The 16,284-nt window shown below is 39.8% G+C and overlaps 1 protein-coding gene across 2 annotated transcripts in view; it reads left to right on the plus strand.

The window, feature by feature from the left end:
• The first annotated feature begins 99 nt into the window (after positions 1–99).
• The window catches only part of PI4KA (phosphatidylinositol 4-kinase alpha), a 135,093-nt gene continuing 118,908 nt past the window's right edge, over positions 100–16,284 (plus strand). The window contains exon 1 of one of the 2 annotated variants that reach the window (XM_039868416.1): positions 100–301. In XM_039868416.1, coding sequence (XP_039724350.1) covers positions 167–301 — 135 coding nt within the window. In that variant the 5' untranslated portion in view covers positions 100–166. The remainder of the gene's footprint in view (positions 302–16,284) is intronic. The other variant, XR_005654002.1, reaches the window with a different exon arrangement.

Consider the following 16,284-nt stretch of genomic DNA (forward strand, 5'->3'; position numbering starts at 1 on the left):
TCTCCCCCCTCCAGCAGTGAGACCGCCCCGCAGCCCCGCCCCGCCCAGTACCGGCAACAGAGAGGTCACGTGGCGGGGAAGCCGGACGCGGTCGCGCCTGCGCAGTGAGCTCCGGCGCTCCCCGGCCGGGTGCGGGAAGCCGGCGGGCAGCGCGGGTTCGCGCGCTATGATGGCGGCAGCCGCGGCCCGGGGAAGCTGCGGCTCCGGCTCTGGCTCAAGCGCCTCGCGGGGCTTCTATTTCAACACGGTCCTTTCACTCGCCCGCTCCCTGGCCGTGCAGAGACCGGCATCCTTGGAGAAGGTAGCCTGGGCGGGCCCGGCCGCGGGTTGACAGGAGTGCGGGACTTGGGTGGCAAAGAGGTCTGCAGGAGGCTGAGAAGGGGGTGGCGAGCTGTCTGTGACAAGAGGGAGCACATGAGCCTAGAGGGCTGGCGAGTTAAGGAAGCCCGTGGGCGGTGGGTACTGGTGAAGAGAGAGATCGTGGGGGAGGGATCATGTGGAAGGATTGGCGGGGACGTTGCGGGTGGGAGGGACGTGTGAGCTACAGGCCCGGGTTCGAGCCAAGGGGCACCTTGTGACATTGCTGGGGCGGGGCGGCAGTGAGGTGCAGTGGGAAGAGCCGAGTGTCAAAACCTGGGGCTCCGCTCCTGATTTCCTATGCTTTTTATTCTATGATCTTGGGGAAATGCCTTTCTTGTAAAATGGGGATACTTTTACCTCTTCGCCGGCTTTACGGGATTGTCGTGAAGGGCAAATGAAATAATATATCTGCAAGGTCTTTTCGAAATGCAAATCTACTGCGCATTGTTTTTCTGTGAGACTAAAGGGGGCATTAGATTGGGTGAAAGATTGCTTTTGAAGAAGGGACTGTGGCAGATAAGGGAAGGCAGAGTGAGCTGTCAGTGGGAAGAGACTTGAATTGAGGATTGCTTCAGAGGAGAAGGAACGTATGCCAAAGGAACCCTTATCTGGGGAGAAAGGTGAAAGGCACCTCAGATGTCTACTAATTTTACGGATTATTCTAAAATCTGCTAATACAGATTTTAGAGTCAGAGTTAAGTTTGATCCTGCAGTGTCACTTCCTATGCGTTGTCTTGGATAAGTTATTTCAACTCTGACAGCCTTCTGTAGCTTATCTGTGAAATGAAGTGGTTCTTGAGGATTAAATGAATTCAAGCTTAAAGTGCCTTGTGTCAGCTTTCTTTTTCCACCCGTGCGAGATGAGATTCATTATAGTATGCTAGTGAAGAGATGGGATATCCCCTCCCCGCCTACCCAGCGCCCAGCTTTCTGGCAGATGGAAAGAGAACGTCTGATAGTAGAAGAGCAGTGATGGCTGGAGACTGCCTGCTGCAGTTGAGAGAGTGCTTTAGTGGCTCTGGTGAGGAGTGAAGCTGAAAGGCTGTTTTAGGCACTTGGGCAGAGTGACCTAGTTCTTCCTTGCTTTTATAGTTTCTCAATCTTGATTTAACATTCATCTGCAGAGTGAGCAGGTCTTTGGAAACTGATACCAACCTGACTTTTAAAGGAGTAAACTAGAATGGAACGGATATGGGTTACAGAGTTAGGACCACCTGAATTTAAATCCTGTATCATTTGCTTGCTTTGATATGACTCTGGGCAGCTCACTTACCTAATATGGTTCTTTGCTTTCTCCTGCAAAATACAACTAATTAATATAGCCTCTAGGTTGGCAGCTCCCTAATACCATCTCTTACTTTGGAAGTACTTCAGTCTCATTGGCAACATTTACAGATCACTTCAGAAAAGACTTAACAAGGGAAGCCTGAGGCTGCTGTCTTCAGAAGGGCTTGCTTGCAAGATTGGCCCCTGGCTGGCATCTGGAAACTTGGCACTTGAATTAGTCCCTCCATTCCCTAATTGATAAGGGTGGGTGACTGTGCCTAGACTCTTTATACAAAAAATATGACTTATGTCAAACACATGCTTTCATTCTGGGAATCTGGAATTTTGATGGTTGCTAGGCAGACAGTGCCTATGTGACCAGCCCCTAGTAAAAACCTTGGATGCTGTGTCTCTGATGGAGTTCCCTAGGCACAAACATTGCACATGTGTTGCTGCATTGTTTGCTGCTATAAAAGAGAGGGAGAGAACATGAGGACGCTCTTCAGATTTCTTCAGATTGTACCTCAGTCTTTTTCCTTGCTGTTATCTTTTCATTGTAATAAAATTTAGCCATAAGAACTACTATGTATGTGTGGGTGGTCTTGGGGACCCCAAATAACTTTCTTAGAAAAGGCTTCTATAGGCGGCTGATTTCATCAAATATATGTGAATTCCTGCTATCATCTAGGGTCTAGAGACTTGATTATGCTAGGGATCATTGTTACTATTTAGTCCTATAGACTATGTCTACTTACTACATTCCCCTACTCTAAAAATATAAGAAAGAATCCCTTAGCATTCATAAGGAAAAGCATCTTGAGGCTCTTAAGAGTAAAGGAATTTCTGAGTACCCATCCAGAATAATAAAGATGGAGACTTAAGGGGGGAGATAAGTAGTGAAAAATCTCTCTAATTTCTTTGTTTCTATTTTCCCTCTTTTCCTTTTTCCAGAAAGCAGAGGACTGAGGAGGGTTTAGTGCAGATATGGTTGACTTGAGGAAGGCTAAATTTTCTGAAGTAGACCTGACATTTCAGCTTAGACCTTGGTAACTTTTATTGGCACTTGAGGCACATCAATGACAACGTTCTCCATCTTTGTCCCTCTAGATGCCACGGTTGTCACCCACTCTAATCCCAGGCTGTGAAATCAAGCCTATCGCTATTTAGCGTGGATTTTATTTTTTCTTTAATTAATTAATTCATTCTTTTATTCAGAAAACATTTATTGAGCACCTACTATTAATTGGTACATGCTAAATAAATAGTCCCAGCACTAGCATCACCGACTCAGCTCCACCTCAGATCATCAGGCATTAGATTTTCATAGGAGCGCTGGTCCCTTTGCCAAAAAGGTTGGGGACCGTTGCCTTAGAGTGATCTGCCATGGAGTAAAAATAATGATACTGGCATTTTTTTCAGCATCATGAAGCTGAACATTTCCCATTCTCTCTCCCTTTCCTTTGTGAGGCCATGTTAAAAAGCAACCACCCATGGAGTAAGGGGAGAGAGAAAGCACATTAGCAGAGGGCATCATGTTGCTAGAACCATTGTTATTAAAGCAGCTCTAAAATATTTTAAGAAGAAATTGAAGAAGAAAATCTCTACCTGTAATAATGCCACATTAACTGTACTCCTTGCTAGGGCGGCCATAACAAAGTACTACAGTGGCTTAAGCAACAGAAATTTCGTTTCTCATAATTCGGGAGGCTAGAAATCCAAGATAGAGGTGTCAGCAGTGTTGATTTCTTTTGAAACCTCTCTCTTTGGCTTGTCGGTGGCCATCTTCTCCGTGTCTTCACAGTCTTCTCTCTGTGCCTGTGTGTGTCCTAATCTCTTCTTATAATAAGAACACCAGTCAGATTGGTAGGACTGGCCTACCCTAATTATCTTGTTTTAACTTAATTACTTCTTTAAAGACCCCATGTCCAAATACAGTCACATTCTGAAGTACCTGAGGACTTAAATAGGTGAATTGGGGTGGGGACACGGTTCAGCCCATAACATTAACCCATCAGCAGTTTCATTTCTTAGAGCTCTTTTTTTAATCTTCAACCATATATAACTATATTTATTTCCTTCTTCGTATTTGTTATTTTAATGGCTTCATGCCATCTTTTGTATTGACAGACCATAATTTACTTAAGCATTTCTGTTTAAACTTTCTAGTTTTTTCTTTGTGCAGCAGCATGTTTGTACACTTAGCATTTTCTCATCTTTTGAATTACATTCTTGTATTAGATTGTAGATGGGTTTTGATGTTTACTGCCCAGTTGTTTTCAAAGGACTGCATGTAGTTATGACAGCATCAGTAGGACACCTTGTGCATATTTATCTATAGCTTCACCAGTGTTGGATTTTATTTATTTTTCCTGCCAGCTTAGGTCCCAAGATGATACTTGACCATGGTTGGCTATGATAAATTATGAATTAAACAACCAAAAAAAAAAAAAGGCTGAAGTGATTGTGTGATACTGCTGTGTTCTCGTTTTCTGTTTTGTGGAAACTTGAGTACAGCATTCTCTTCATACTTGCGGTCCTGTTGCTTGAATACTGACTCCTAGCTGTGCCTACTCTGGGTAGCTTACTTTCTAGAGTTGGGTCTGTTAGGTGTGCACCCAATCCCAGCCCTCAGCTAACTTACAAATAAGTAGCAGCAGTGATAGTGCAGGGCTGGCCGATTGTATGTCCAGAAAGAGCCAGAGACAGACTATGAGGCTTTTCAGTAAAAATCCCCTGGGAACATATTTAGCTGTTTTGCACTTTGCTGGGATAAGAATGTGAGGTGCAGATATTTTTTTTTCTTTGGGTACCAAACCATTTCTCCATGGCTTTTGACAGGTATGTGAAAAATGTGATAGAAGTTTGAAAAGGGAAACATGCTCTAAGAAAGTGAAAATGTTGTGGGCGCTTGCTGGAAGGTTACTTTCCCCTGAGATTTTAAGTAGGGAAGGCTTGGAAGTGGTGAAGATGGGCATATGTAGATGCTTAGAGTAGTGAGCAAGGGAAGGTCAAAGCACCAAGGAAAATGAGGAACAAGTAATAGGGGGGTCTGTAGAAACAGTAAACCTAAAGGGAAGAGTGGAGATGAGACTGGAGAAGAAAGCGAGTGACCTCATATGTAGTCTCTGACTCAGAATTTGGATTTAACGGATGAGACAGGGAAGAGCCCTTGAATATTTCAGAGCCTGAAAGCGATGTGCATTAGGAAGATTATTATGGCTTCATTGTTTATGTCAATGCTCTTAGGGAGTCTAAGAATTGATGCATCACTAGCTGTTTGCTCTCTCAGAGGGCAGAAATGTTTTATTTCTGACTCCTTACTGCTGATTTTCTTTTCTGCTGTCTGTGTTTGCAGTTTGTACCCAGGGGAGATGTGGTTGCTTCCAGTCCCTTTCACCATCAGCCGTTCCCAATGTTGATTTTAATTGCTGAAGTTTATCTCTGCACTTTATTTTCCTGATTACTTTATATATTTATTTGTTGTTGTATTTGCATTTTGTATTTGCAAGTAACTTGGCATTTTGGGAAAAAGCTTGGCTTTTATTGAACATTGCCAAGCCAGCCAGACCACTACTTTTGTGTGTGTGTGTGTGATAAATTGACGAGTAGATACAGAGTTGAGGTAAAAATCCTCAGTTCTCACTTGCATTTATTTGTTGAATTTTGAGAGGCTTGCTGTCTATTGCTGAAGCCATTCTCCTTTTCTGAATGTTTCTGTGTTTAGAGCTGGTCTGGAAGCCTGGATTCAGGACAGTTAACGCTATATACCATTGTGAAAGCAAAAGATGGTGACATTCATTCATTCATTCATTCATTCATAGAATAAATCTTCGAGTGCTTGTTGTGTGCCAGGCCCTGGAAGGGCCCATTAGAGGGATGAATAAATAGACATTGTCTTGCAGTTATGGAGTTACCATGAAGAGAGACAGGCAAATAATTACAAGTAAATATAACTTAAAATGGTAACAAGTGCTATGAAACAAAAGTAAATGGTGTTGGTGAATTTTATCTCAATTAAAAAGAAAAAGGTAAATGATATGAAGAGAGATAAAATGGGGTCCTGATTTATGTGAATATCAGGGAAGACTTTCAACAAAACTAAAGGATGAGTAGAAGTTAGCCAACAAAGTGTGTAAAGAAAGAATACTGCTAGCAGAGAGAGGGTGCAGCTTGTTCAAAAGCCCAGGGGAAGGAAAATTTTTGACTCATTCAGTGACCTTAAAGAAGGCTACAGTGGTTGCAGCTTTGGCGAGTACACAAAAATAGCCTGGGGAGGTGGGCCGGGCTTGATTATCTAGGGCAGGTTGTGGAAATTATTTTGGACTTTATCCTAAAAGCACCTTAATAACTGAATAGCCCTGTAGGGATTGGTGAAGATTATAAAATATTAATGAGTAAAATAAAAATGTCAATTGTGATTAGAATATAGATGGAAATATTTTAAGAACACTTTAAGTAGAGTTGTGAAAATTGCATTTAGTATGAATGTTAAATATTGTTTTTCTGATGTCTTTTCTCACTCGGGAGAATCGTCTGTTAGATCTTTTAGGGGAACTTATAATTATAAGATCATAGGAATTTGGACCTTCCTTCTTTTCTAATATAAGCATTTAAAGATACAAATTTCCTCCAAATGCTGCTTTAGCTACATCTCACACATTTTGTAAGATGTGTTTTTTTTCATTATGTTCAAAATATTTTTTCTAATTTCCCTTATGATTTCTTTTTAAAAAATTATTTTTTATTTTATTTTTTTTTTAGGCGAGGCAACTCTTGGTTGACCTCACAGATTGCAAGGACCTTGTCTGCTTGCAATCCCTTATTTTTTATTTTTTACGCCTACAGCACCTGGCCTTCCTAGGTGGTCTCCTATCCAAGTAATAACCAGGCCCGACCCTGCTTAGCTTCCGATATCAGACAGGATTGGGCTTGTTCAGGGGCATGGCCGTAGACCTATGATTTCTTCTTTGATTTTGAAGTATGTAGAAGTATATTGTTTAGTTTCCAAAACTGGAGGATTTGTAGATATTTTACTGTTGTTGATTTCTAATTTTATTCTCTTACAATCAGAAAACATAATGTTTGATTTCAGTTATTTTTAATTTATTGAGACTTATGACGTAGCATATGTAAGATATATCTTGGTAAATTTTCCAGTTGTACTTGAAAATGTATATTCTGCTTTTGTTAGGTGGAGTTTCCCATAGACATCAGTAAGATCAAGTAGGTTTTTCAAGTCTTCAGTATCCTTACTGATTTTCCGTCTATTTGTTCTGTCAGTTACTGAGAGAGGAATGTTGAAGTTGCCAACCATAATTGTGGATCTATTGATTTTTTTCTTTGAGTTCTTTTAGTTTTTGCTTTATATAATTTGAAACTTTATTCTTGGGAGCATACACACTTATCATATGTATAGTTGATGTCCTCAACATCAATCGACCTCTATCATCATGAATAGTTATAATCTTTGTTCTGAAATCTACTTTGATATTAATATAGCCACAGCAGCTTTCTTGTTAATGGTGTTTGCATAGTATATTTTTTCCCATCCTTTTACTTTTAGCCTGTGTCTTTACATTTAAAATGATTTTCTTGTAGACAGTAGGTAGCATGCTCTTTTTCCAGTCTGAAAATCTTTCAGTTGGAGTGTTTAGATCCTTTACATGTAATAAGATTATTGATATGGTTGGATTTAAATCTGTCATCCTGATATTTGTTTTCTATTTGTCCCATCTCTTTTTTTCTTGCCTTCTTTTGGCTTCATTGAACTTTTTTTTTTTTTAAGTTTTCCATTTATTCTCCACTGTTGGCTTATTAGCTTTTTTAAAAAGTGGATTTTCTAGGATTGAAATATACATTTCTTTAATTTGTCATAATTCACCTTCAAATAACATTATACCACTTTATTTATAATGTAATAACCTTACAATTGTAATTCCATTTTTACTTCATCTTTTGTGATAGTTGTCATAGATTCTTACATCTGTGTTCTAAACTCTACATATATTGTTTAAATAATCATAAAAATGAGAAAAACATATTTACAGATACACCATTTTCAGTTTTCTTTATTTCTTTATGTAGATTCATGTTTATCCCTGGTATCATTTAACATTTTTTTATAGTGCAGGTCTGCTAGTGTGATGAATTCTCTCAGCTTTTGTTTATCTGAAAATTTTTATCAGTTTCATTTTTGCTGACTATAGAATTCTAGGTTGGCAGATGTTTTTATATTAGCACTTAAAAGGTGTCATTTCATTTTCTTCTAATTAGAAAACTGGTTAATTTTATCCTTGTTTCTTTGTATCCATTTTTTTTCTCCCTCTAGATATTTCTAAGATTTTTCTCATTTTTATTTGCTTTTTCAGAACTTAATTATGATATGCCTTTATGTGGCTTTCTTTTTATTTATCTTACATGGACTTTATTGAGGTTTTTAGATTTGTGGGCTTATATAGTTTTATGAAATTTGGAAAAACTTTTGCCATTATTTCTTAAAGTAGTTTCATCTGTCTCTCTCCCCCTTTTTTCCCTCTGGACTCTGATTACTTGTAGGTTACAGGTTGTCCCACATGTTATATCTCTGATCATTTTCCCCACCCTTTTTTCTTCTGGGCATCATTTCATCTAGTTTCTATTGACAAGTTTTCAGGTTCACCAGCCTTCCTTCTGCATTCTCTAATTTGTTGGTAATCCAAGCCAGTACTTTTTAAAAAGTTGCTTAAGATATATTTTTCATCTCCAGAAATTCATTTGATTCTTTTTGTATCTCTCTCTGCACACTCTGTTCATGTTTTCCTTAAAACATTTGAACATAGTTATAACAGCTGTTTTAATGTCTTTGCCTGCTAATTCCATCATTTTCATTTTCTGGTTCTAATTCTTTTTTCAGGGGTCCCCCAAGACTACCCACAATTTCAGTGAGTTACTGGAAGGATGTATGGAACTTAGCGTATAGTTTACTTGTGGTTAAGGTTTATTACAGTGAAAGAATACATGATAGGATCAGCAAGGGGAAAAGACAGCGTGTGCTCTCTCCTTCTGTTGAAGAGACACATCAGATGTGCTCCTTTCCTTAGCAACAAAAGTATGCATTAACATGTGTGCAATATTTCTGCCCAGAGAAGCCAGTTAGAAACTCAGCATCCAAGGATTTTGTTGGCGGGTGGTCATATAGGTACCCTATGTCTAGCAGCTGTCGAAATTCCAGATTACCAAAGGCAAATCAGTGTTCAGCATAAGTCACATTTTACAGTTGAGGCATAGTGAACTACCCTTACTAGTTAGGGAATGGAGAAAACAGTCGAAGTGCCAAATTCCCAGACCCTATCCCAGGGCCAGCCTTGTAAGCTGGTGTACCTTAGTATTCATCAGACTCAGAGGACTCTCGTAGATTCCTGGAGTATTTTTCTGCTGAGCTCTCTCTTCTTCATAAATTTTAGCTCCCTTAGACTTCCTGTATTCCCATATTTGTTTCTTCAACTTAATGAGACCACATGATCTGCTTGGGATTCCCTTCCTTGTTCTGTGGTTCAGGATATGTCTTCTGGCAGAAAACCAGGGCAGTCATAGAGCTCACTTTGTTTCCTCTCTCTCAGGTATTAGAGTCCTGCGCTCCATGTCCAGTTTATGACACCAGTGGTTTCATATATTTGTATATTTTTCTAGTTTTATGGCAGGAAGATAAATCCAGGTCCTTTTATTCCCTCTTGGCTGTAGGTGGAAGCTCTTGGATCACAGGATTTTATTGCTGGAGTAGAGACTGCAAAAAATCAGTCTGGTCATCTTTTAATATAAGAGAAAACTGAGGTTTGAGGGAGATGATTTGACAATATTGGCATAGTTTTAAGACACGGGCAAGATTCCTTATGTTTTTGTATATATACACACTTTGTAATTTGTCCACATTTTACAGAAAGAAATACAAAGACAGAGATGTTCAGATAGGTTTTGTCACTTGTTTAGGGTCACAGAGATAAGAAGTGGAAGAGCTGGACTGAAAATCAGAACCTCCTAAAGCTCTGTGCAGCTCTCCTGATCATTGGAGTAGTGCCTGTGGAAACGATGTGCTGAGACTCAGAGATGTGCATTGTATGCGCGGTACCTTGCCAGGCACAAGAATGGTGGCTCATTAATTGTGTGTAAAGGCTCATGTAGTGCTGCCTGTGTTGAACATTGTAGAAAACTGTGTTAATTGGTCACACAGTCATCTGCAGATCACCAAAAGAGCATCTTTAATGAAACCCTCATCCAGGCCTGCCAGTAGGAGCAGATGCTATGCCATCTGCATCTGCAGCTTCTTATTGCATCATGTCACAATCACCTTTGTTTATCCTGATAGCTCTGAGTCCCTTAGAAATGTTAACTTATATTCAGTGCTCCCTGTGTAAGGGGCAATACATTTGAGAAAGACAATTAAAAAATGGTTTTAACAACAACAACAACAACAAAACTATCACTAATACTTAAAGCTTAATCTTTAGTTCTCAGGGAATTTTGTTTCACAGAAAGATATTCCCAGAGGTTTCAGATAACAAAAGTTGTATGCTTTTAAAAATTTCTTAGCCAGCTTGTAATGCAATTATTGTGGTTTTATTTTGACCTAAATACCTTACCTCCACCCACTGCTATGTTTGACTCTCATCTGCAGCTTGTGAGGGCATCTTATTTTCTCTTTGGTTTGGCATTTCCTTACCTTGGCAATCTAAGTTCACCTTGTGGTCTCTCTCTTTTAACAGCCGTGGGTTAAAGTGTAGTCAGAAATTCTTGTCAAAGTCCATGTAAGTTACCTCTCTTGCCTCCCTGTGGTCCATTGGCTTATTGACTCAGAGTGGTGTGTAGAGCCCCCTTGGGATCCTTTTCGTAAATGAGAGTAAACCTGGCTCTGTCAGGTTTTGAGTTTAATGACCTTTTATAATGACGAGCTCTACACCCCCACACTCCCTTAAAAACTATTTGTTAGTTTGTAGTAAAATGCTGGGAAAAAAATCATTCAGTTATTTTTTCATTTATTGAGTTATAGCATCAAAGCTTTATTCTGCATTAAGACTTTGACCTTTCTATATCTCAGTTTCTTAATCCACATGATAGATATAATTACTAATATTGACCCAATATGCTATCGTGAGGATTAGATGAGATAACACAACACCAGCTCCTGGCATGTGATAAATTCTCTGTAACCGTTAGCTGTTAGTCTTTGGAGAACGGTACACACCAGAACTGGTTCTCCCTTATCTGATATGTAGTAACTTCTATAGGATCTGGGTTCAAGTCTTCATGTACTTTTCTGACAAGAGTCAGTTTATGAGGGCATTTTGCACGTGCATGGTACTGATTATATGACAAATATCACGTCGTTAAACTCTACAGTAAGAAGCCTGAGTTTTAGTGATCCTGTCCTCACTTTTCTTTCCTTCTCATTTCATTAAATCCTTGTGACACTGGCACTTTTAGGTCCACTAAGTAGTTGTTAAGTTTCTGGAATGTATAAGGTACAGTGGATACAGTGATGAGGGAGATACAGCCCTGTTTGCATTGAGCAGAAGATTGTATGCAAATAACACCAAAATAAGATATAAAAAGGTAATTAAGAGTACAGAGTTCTCGGTGGGCTACTGAGAGGTGTGATAGGAGAGATCATGTGATGTTGCTGGGGTCTGGCTGGAAAAGCTGTGAGAAGCAGGAGACAGATGAGATGATTTTAGAAGGATGAGGTAGGTTGAATGAAATGTTGCAGATGGGCAAGGACCATGGAAAAGGCCAGGCATGGAGAAGTGAGCATTTTATTTGGGCCTGGGTGTTTGGAGAGGTTGAGGAGGACCTTCATTGCCAGGCTGGGAGTGTGCATTAGCGTGGGGAGCCATTAAAGGTGCATGAGTTCCTGGAAGGGGTGATACTGGAGTAGGGAGAGACAAAAGTCAGAGAGAGGGTCTGGTTAAGAACCTGTTGCCTTAGGTTGTACCTAATCTGTGACATAAGGATGGGATAACACACGATGATCTGCCTGCAAGTGGGCATTTGGCAGTTGAGTGTCTGACCTCGTGCAGCCCTCCATCTGTGATCTTGCATATGTTTGGGAGTTGTTAGTGGTTCTCAGGTCTGAGGTCCAGGTGAGCATCATTTCAGTGTAATAGTTGAACTTTCGTGCATCCTATATTTCTTTAGAGAAATTATACCAAGAAAAACTCAATGTCACATTCCATTTTTTTCCATGATTTTTTTTTTTTTCCTGAGATAACTTAATAATTTTGGGTTTTGTTTACACAGAGCTGTGAACTATTCAAGACCATTTTGTGAGATTAAGTTTTATGTACCTGGGTCTCTTGTTTCAGATGGTATATCTCTGCCGTGCTTGTTGCAGCCCCGGGTGTCTTTGTCAGGGTTGGAATGGCTGCATCTCTTGCTCCATGAAAAAGAGGAAAACTTTTCTACTTAGATTGAGACTCTTGGGGAAGTTATATTTAAGTAGGAGTTGTTTTATGGATATTAAGGTGTTGGACTTAAAGAAGTTGTAGGACCATTGTATGTAGAAAATGTCTGCTCAGCTTATTTGATCCAGATTTTCTTTCAGTTCTGAGTTACATTTTTGTTCTTGAATTACCCAGATTCTATCCATTGAAATATTATACACTTTTATTTCTGAGCTCTAAGAGTATAAATATTATTGTCCTTTTAAAAATGAAATTTGCATTAATGGCAAAGTTGTTTCCTACTATTTTAAAATATATATATTATTCTGAATCTGAGGTTAACAATGTTTCTTAAGGATAAAACAGAAGAGAGTAAAGGAGGAAATAAATATTGCCTGTAATCCGATTACTAATTTTTGTATCTTTCTAGGCAGGCCAAATTCCGAGTTTTGTTTAGTACTCCTTGACTAATTGTGTTAATTTCCTATTGCTGCTATGACAAATTAGCACAAATTTAGTGGCTTAGGACAACACAAATTTATTGTTTTTTGGTCTGTAGATTAGAAGCCCAACACTAGTCTCACGGGACTAAAGTCATGGTGATGTCAGGGCTGTGTACCTTTCTGGACACTTTAAGGGAGAACCCATCCCATTTGTCTTTTATAGCTTCTCAAGTCCCCCACACTCCTGGTTCATGGCCCTTTCCTTCATTTTCAAAGCCAGCGACATGGGGCCAAACCCTCATGGCACATCACTCTGACCTCTTCTTCTACCTCTCCTATTAAGGACCTTTGTGATTACACTGGGCCCACTCAAGTAATTCGAGATAATCTCTCCATTTCAAAGTCCTTAACCTAATGACATCTGTAGAGTTCCTTTTGCTATGTAAGGTAACATATTCACAGATTCTGGGGATTAGAACACAGACATCTTTGTGGAACCTTTATTCTGCCTCCCACACCAATGTAGTTCATGCATCCTTGAATCATTATGTAGATCTCTAAGTTGTTTAATAGTTCTTTTTGGTATCTGTCCTTCACATTTTAAAACTCCTTTTAGAGTAATTTCTAAATGGTCACAAATGATTTCTGTTTAAATATTTTTAATTGAGTGGAGGTGGGAAAGGAAGGTCTGAAGTCATAGTAGCTTGGAGTCCCTTAGAGCCCCTCTGGGCATTTGAGTTAAGGGTGCCCAGACAGTCCAGAGGAGGCAAGGATGGTAAAAATTGCTGCCTTCAGATATCTCTACTGAGTATGGTGACAGCTGTATGGGCAGTAGGATTTAGAAATGTTCATGATGCTGAATTCTTATCCTGGGATATTGCTAGTACCTATTCTATTAGTGTAGTACTTAAGAAACAACAGGACTAGCAAACGGAAAACCCAGCCTAGCTCAGAACACCTACACTGTGAGGAGAAATCCAGTTCTTACACTTGCCATTAAGGGGGAATCTTGGGGTTTGCCTCTACCCTCTGGGGCAAGTGCTGGGATGGGCTGGCAGCAGTCCTCCAAATAGGGGAGGGTCTGGATTGGCAAGAGAACTGGCCACAACAGTGAGAGTGAAGTCTGGGCAAAAAGTAAGAATAGACGGGAAGGCCTGCAGCCTGGAGGAGAGCGAGGGTGGCTGTTATCATTCATGTTTGCAGTGGAGGAGATGGGGATTCAAAGATATGTGATGATTTTTGCCCTCAAGAAGCTTACAGGTTAGTGGGGAGACAGAGAAATGCACTAGTAACTGTAACATTAAAGGTAGGGTAACTCCTGCTGTTGATGATGTTATCGGAGCCCTTCAAATAGGTAAATTGTGTTTATAACCTGATTGTCTTCAGGCTAAACATTCCTTTAACCACTCCTTGTATGGAATGTTTCCTAGACCTCACATGCTGCATGTCTGTCTATGTGGATACTTTCTAGTGTGGCAAAGAGGCAATTAAAATAATCTTTCCCTCACTTCCACATGCTGCCCATCATCAAGTCCTGAAACTATTCCTTTGAAACATATCCTGAGCTGGTCTATTTCTATCTCTTCTCATTTTGTGGTCATTACCAACTCTGTCTGAACTACTTGCTTTTCCCCTTGTTCTTCAAAATCCATTCTTTATGCAGCACCTCACTTCTAAACTTGAGTCATTAAGGCTTCTGTGTGTGCGCCCTAGGGGCTCTGGCTTCCCATTGTTATTACAGTACAGTCTAGGCTCCCAACCTGGCCTGTGGAGTTCTGTGGGGTTGTCTCTGCCTGCGCTTGGACTTCTGGGCATCCCTGCATTCCCTTTCCCACCGTGCTGCTGCCCCAGTGGGCTCTGCTATTATGCTCTTTCCTGATTTTCCTGGCTGGTTCCTTCTTAATTGAACCTAGTTTAATGGGCACCTTCTTAAAGAGAACATCCTTGATCACCCCATTGAAAGTAGTCCTGCAGGCACTATTGTTGAAGAAATAGAATTAAAAATAAAATCTCCCAATCCAGAAATCCTCTCCACAAAGGCAGAAGAGAAAGAAAACACTTGTGTTATCGAATAAGCATTAACCACAGTGTGATATGCATCACAGGCAGCCCGCTAAGAGATTGCAAAAACAGAAAGAAATCTCACCCTTTTATATAACCAAGCAGATACAACCTGTCACATACACATTATGTTTTCAAGGTAAAACTTAATTAGTCCCCTCAGGAAAGAGGATGTGACCGTCTGTGTTAGCCAATTGGCTTTAATCAGAGGAAAAACAAACTCCTCCTATCTTTTTTGGCAGGAGGGTGTTTTGCAACTTGGAATCAGGAACATGCTGAAGTTAGGCTCCTGCCTTCCCTTAGAAACTGGGAGATAGGGGTGCTGTGTCCCTTGATTTACATTCCAAAGAGATGGCTTCCAGGTCCTTGTAAAAGGCATTCCTAGGTCATAAAGCTTACAAATAGCCAGTCTGGTCTTCAAAAGGATTTGTGTACATTTCAAAGAAAGGAGAAATACTTAACAATGGTGAGTTTTCAATGTAAAAGAACAAAGAAAAAGGTCTTTACACTATCAGTAAATAGTACATGAATGAGTTAAAGGCATGTCATCTAGACTGACCCTTATATAAACCATTTGAAGGATATTATTGAAGAGCAGTAGCATGGACAGTGTTTATCCTGTACTGTGAAGTGAGTTCTGAGTCCAGTTAATGACTGTGCCTTTGTATCAGGCACATTATCTCATCTAGCTCCATGCGGGGACTGCTGTGTAGATGGGGAAACTAAAAATCAGCATGTCACCCAAGTGGCCATGCCAGAACCAGGATGTGACTCTGGTTCTAACTCCAAAGTCCATGTACATTTCACACCTTTAAAAATTGTCAAGATTAGACTTTTTTATATACAACAGAAAAACAAAACATGATCTTTACCCTGCCCCAAAAACAGTCTCTAGGGACTTAGAAAGGGACTGCAAGCAAAGATAATTAAAATTTTAAGCATCGTGTGTGTGGCATGTGGGAATACTGATGAGTTACCTTTTTGTATGGTTTCATCTTGTCCATATTTAATAATGAGATTGTGCCAGTTTTGATGAGTTTCTGAGTAACTCTATTCTGTCTTCTAGCACCTAAGGTTCATCTTCCAAGTCTGAGGCACCATGTGTTGTCTGTGTGTTCCAGAAGGGTGTTGATTAAGTATTGCATAGTACAGGGCCAAATACATGGACTTTAACAGGGCCTCAGACTCTTTCCTCTGATTCCATTTTGATTCATTAATCAACATTCTTTGCATCTCATTGACTCATTCTGATAGAAATCCATCATCTTTCGGTCTTTTGTTTACAGTGATGTTTCTTGAGAGACTTTTTCTGTCAAGATATGCGATTCTCTGGTGAAAGTGTCTGGAGCCTCTGAAATGAGCACTTTATTGTGGTTAGTCTGCAGCTCTGTATTTTATTTCCCCTCTGATTGTAAAGCGCATTCTCCTTGTGGAGGAACAATGAAGAAAAGTGGGAATTTAGCATTTCTGTCCTCTCTTGTTACTACTTCATGTTCTTTTGCCTAAGCATTTAATTTAAAAAAGCATGTATTTCCCCTCCCCCATATATATAGATTTTTTATTTTCACTTACTGGATGTTTTTTCTTATTACATAAATAATATTTTCCCCTAGAACATGCTTTGAAAAATATAAATAAAGTACAAAGAAGAAACATAAAACCACTGATCATCCTGCCTTTCAGATATACATTTTGATATATTTTCTTCCAGTATTTTTTCTGAATATGGTAATTTAGATCAT

Source organism: Pteropus medius, unplaced genomic scaffold, assembly GCF_902729225.1.
Source record: "Pteropus medius unplaced genomic scaffold, Ma_sr-lr_union100, whole genome shotgun sequence".
Classification (NCBI taxonomy): Eukaryota; Metazoa; Chordata; class Mammalia; order Chiroptera; family Pteropodidae; genus Pteropus; species Pteropus medius.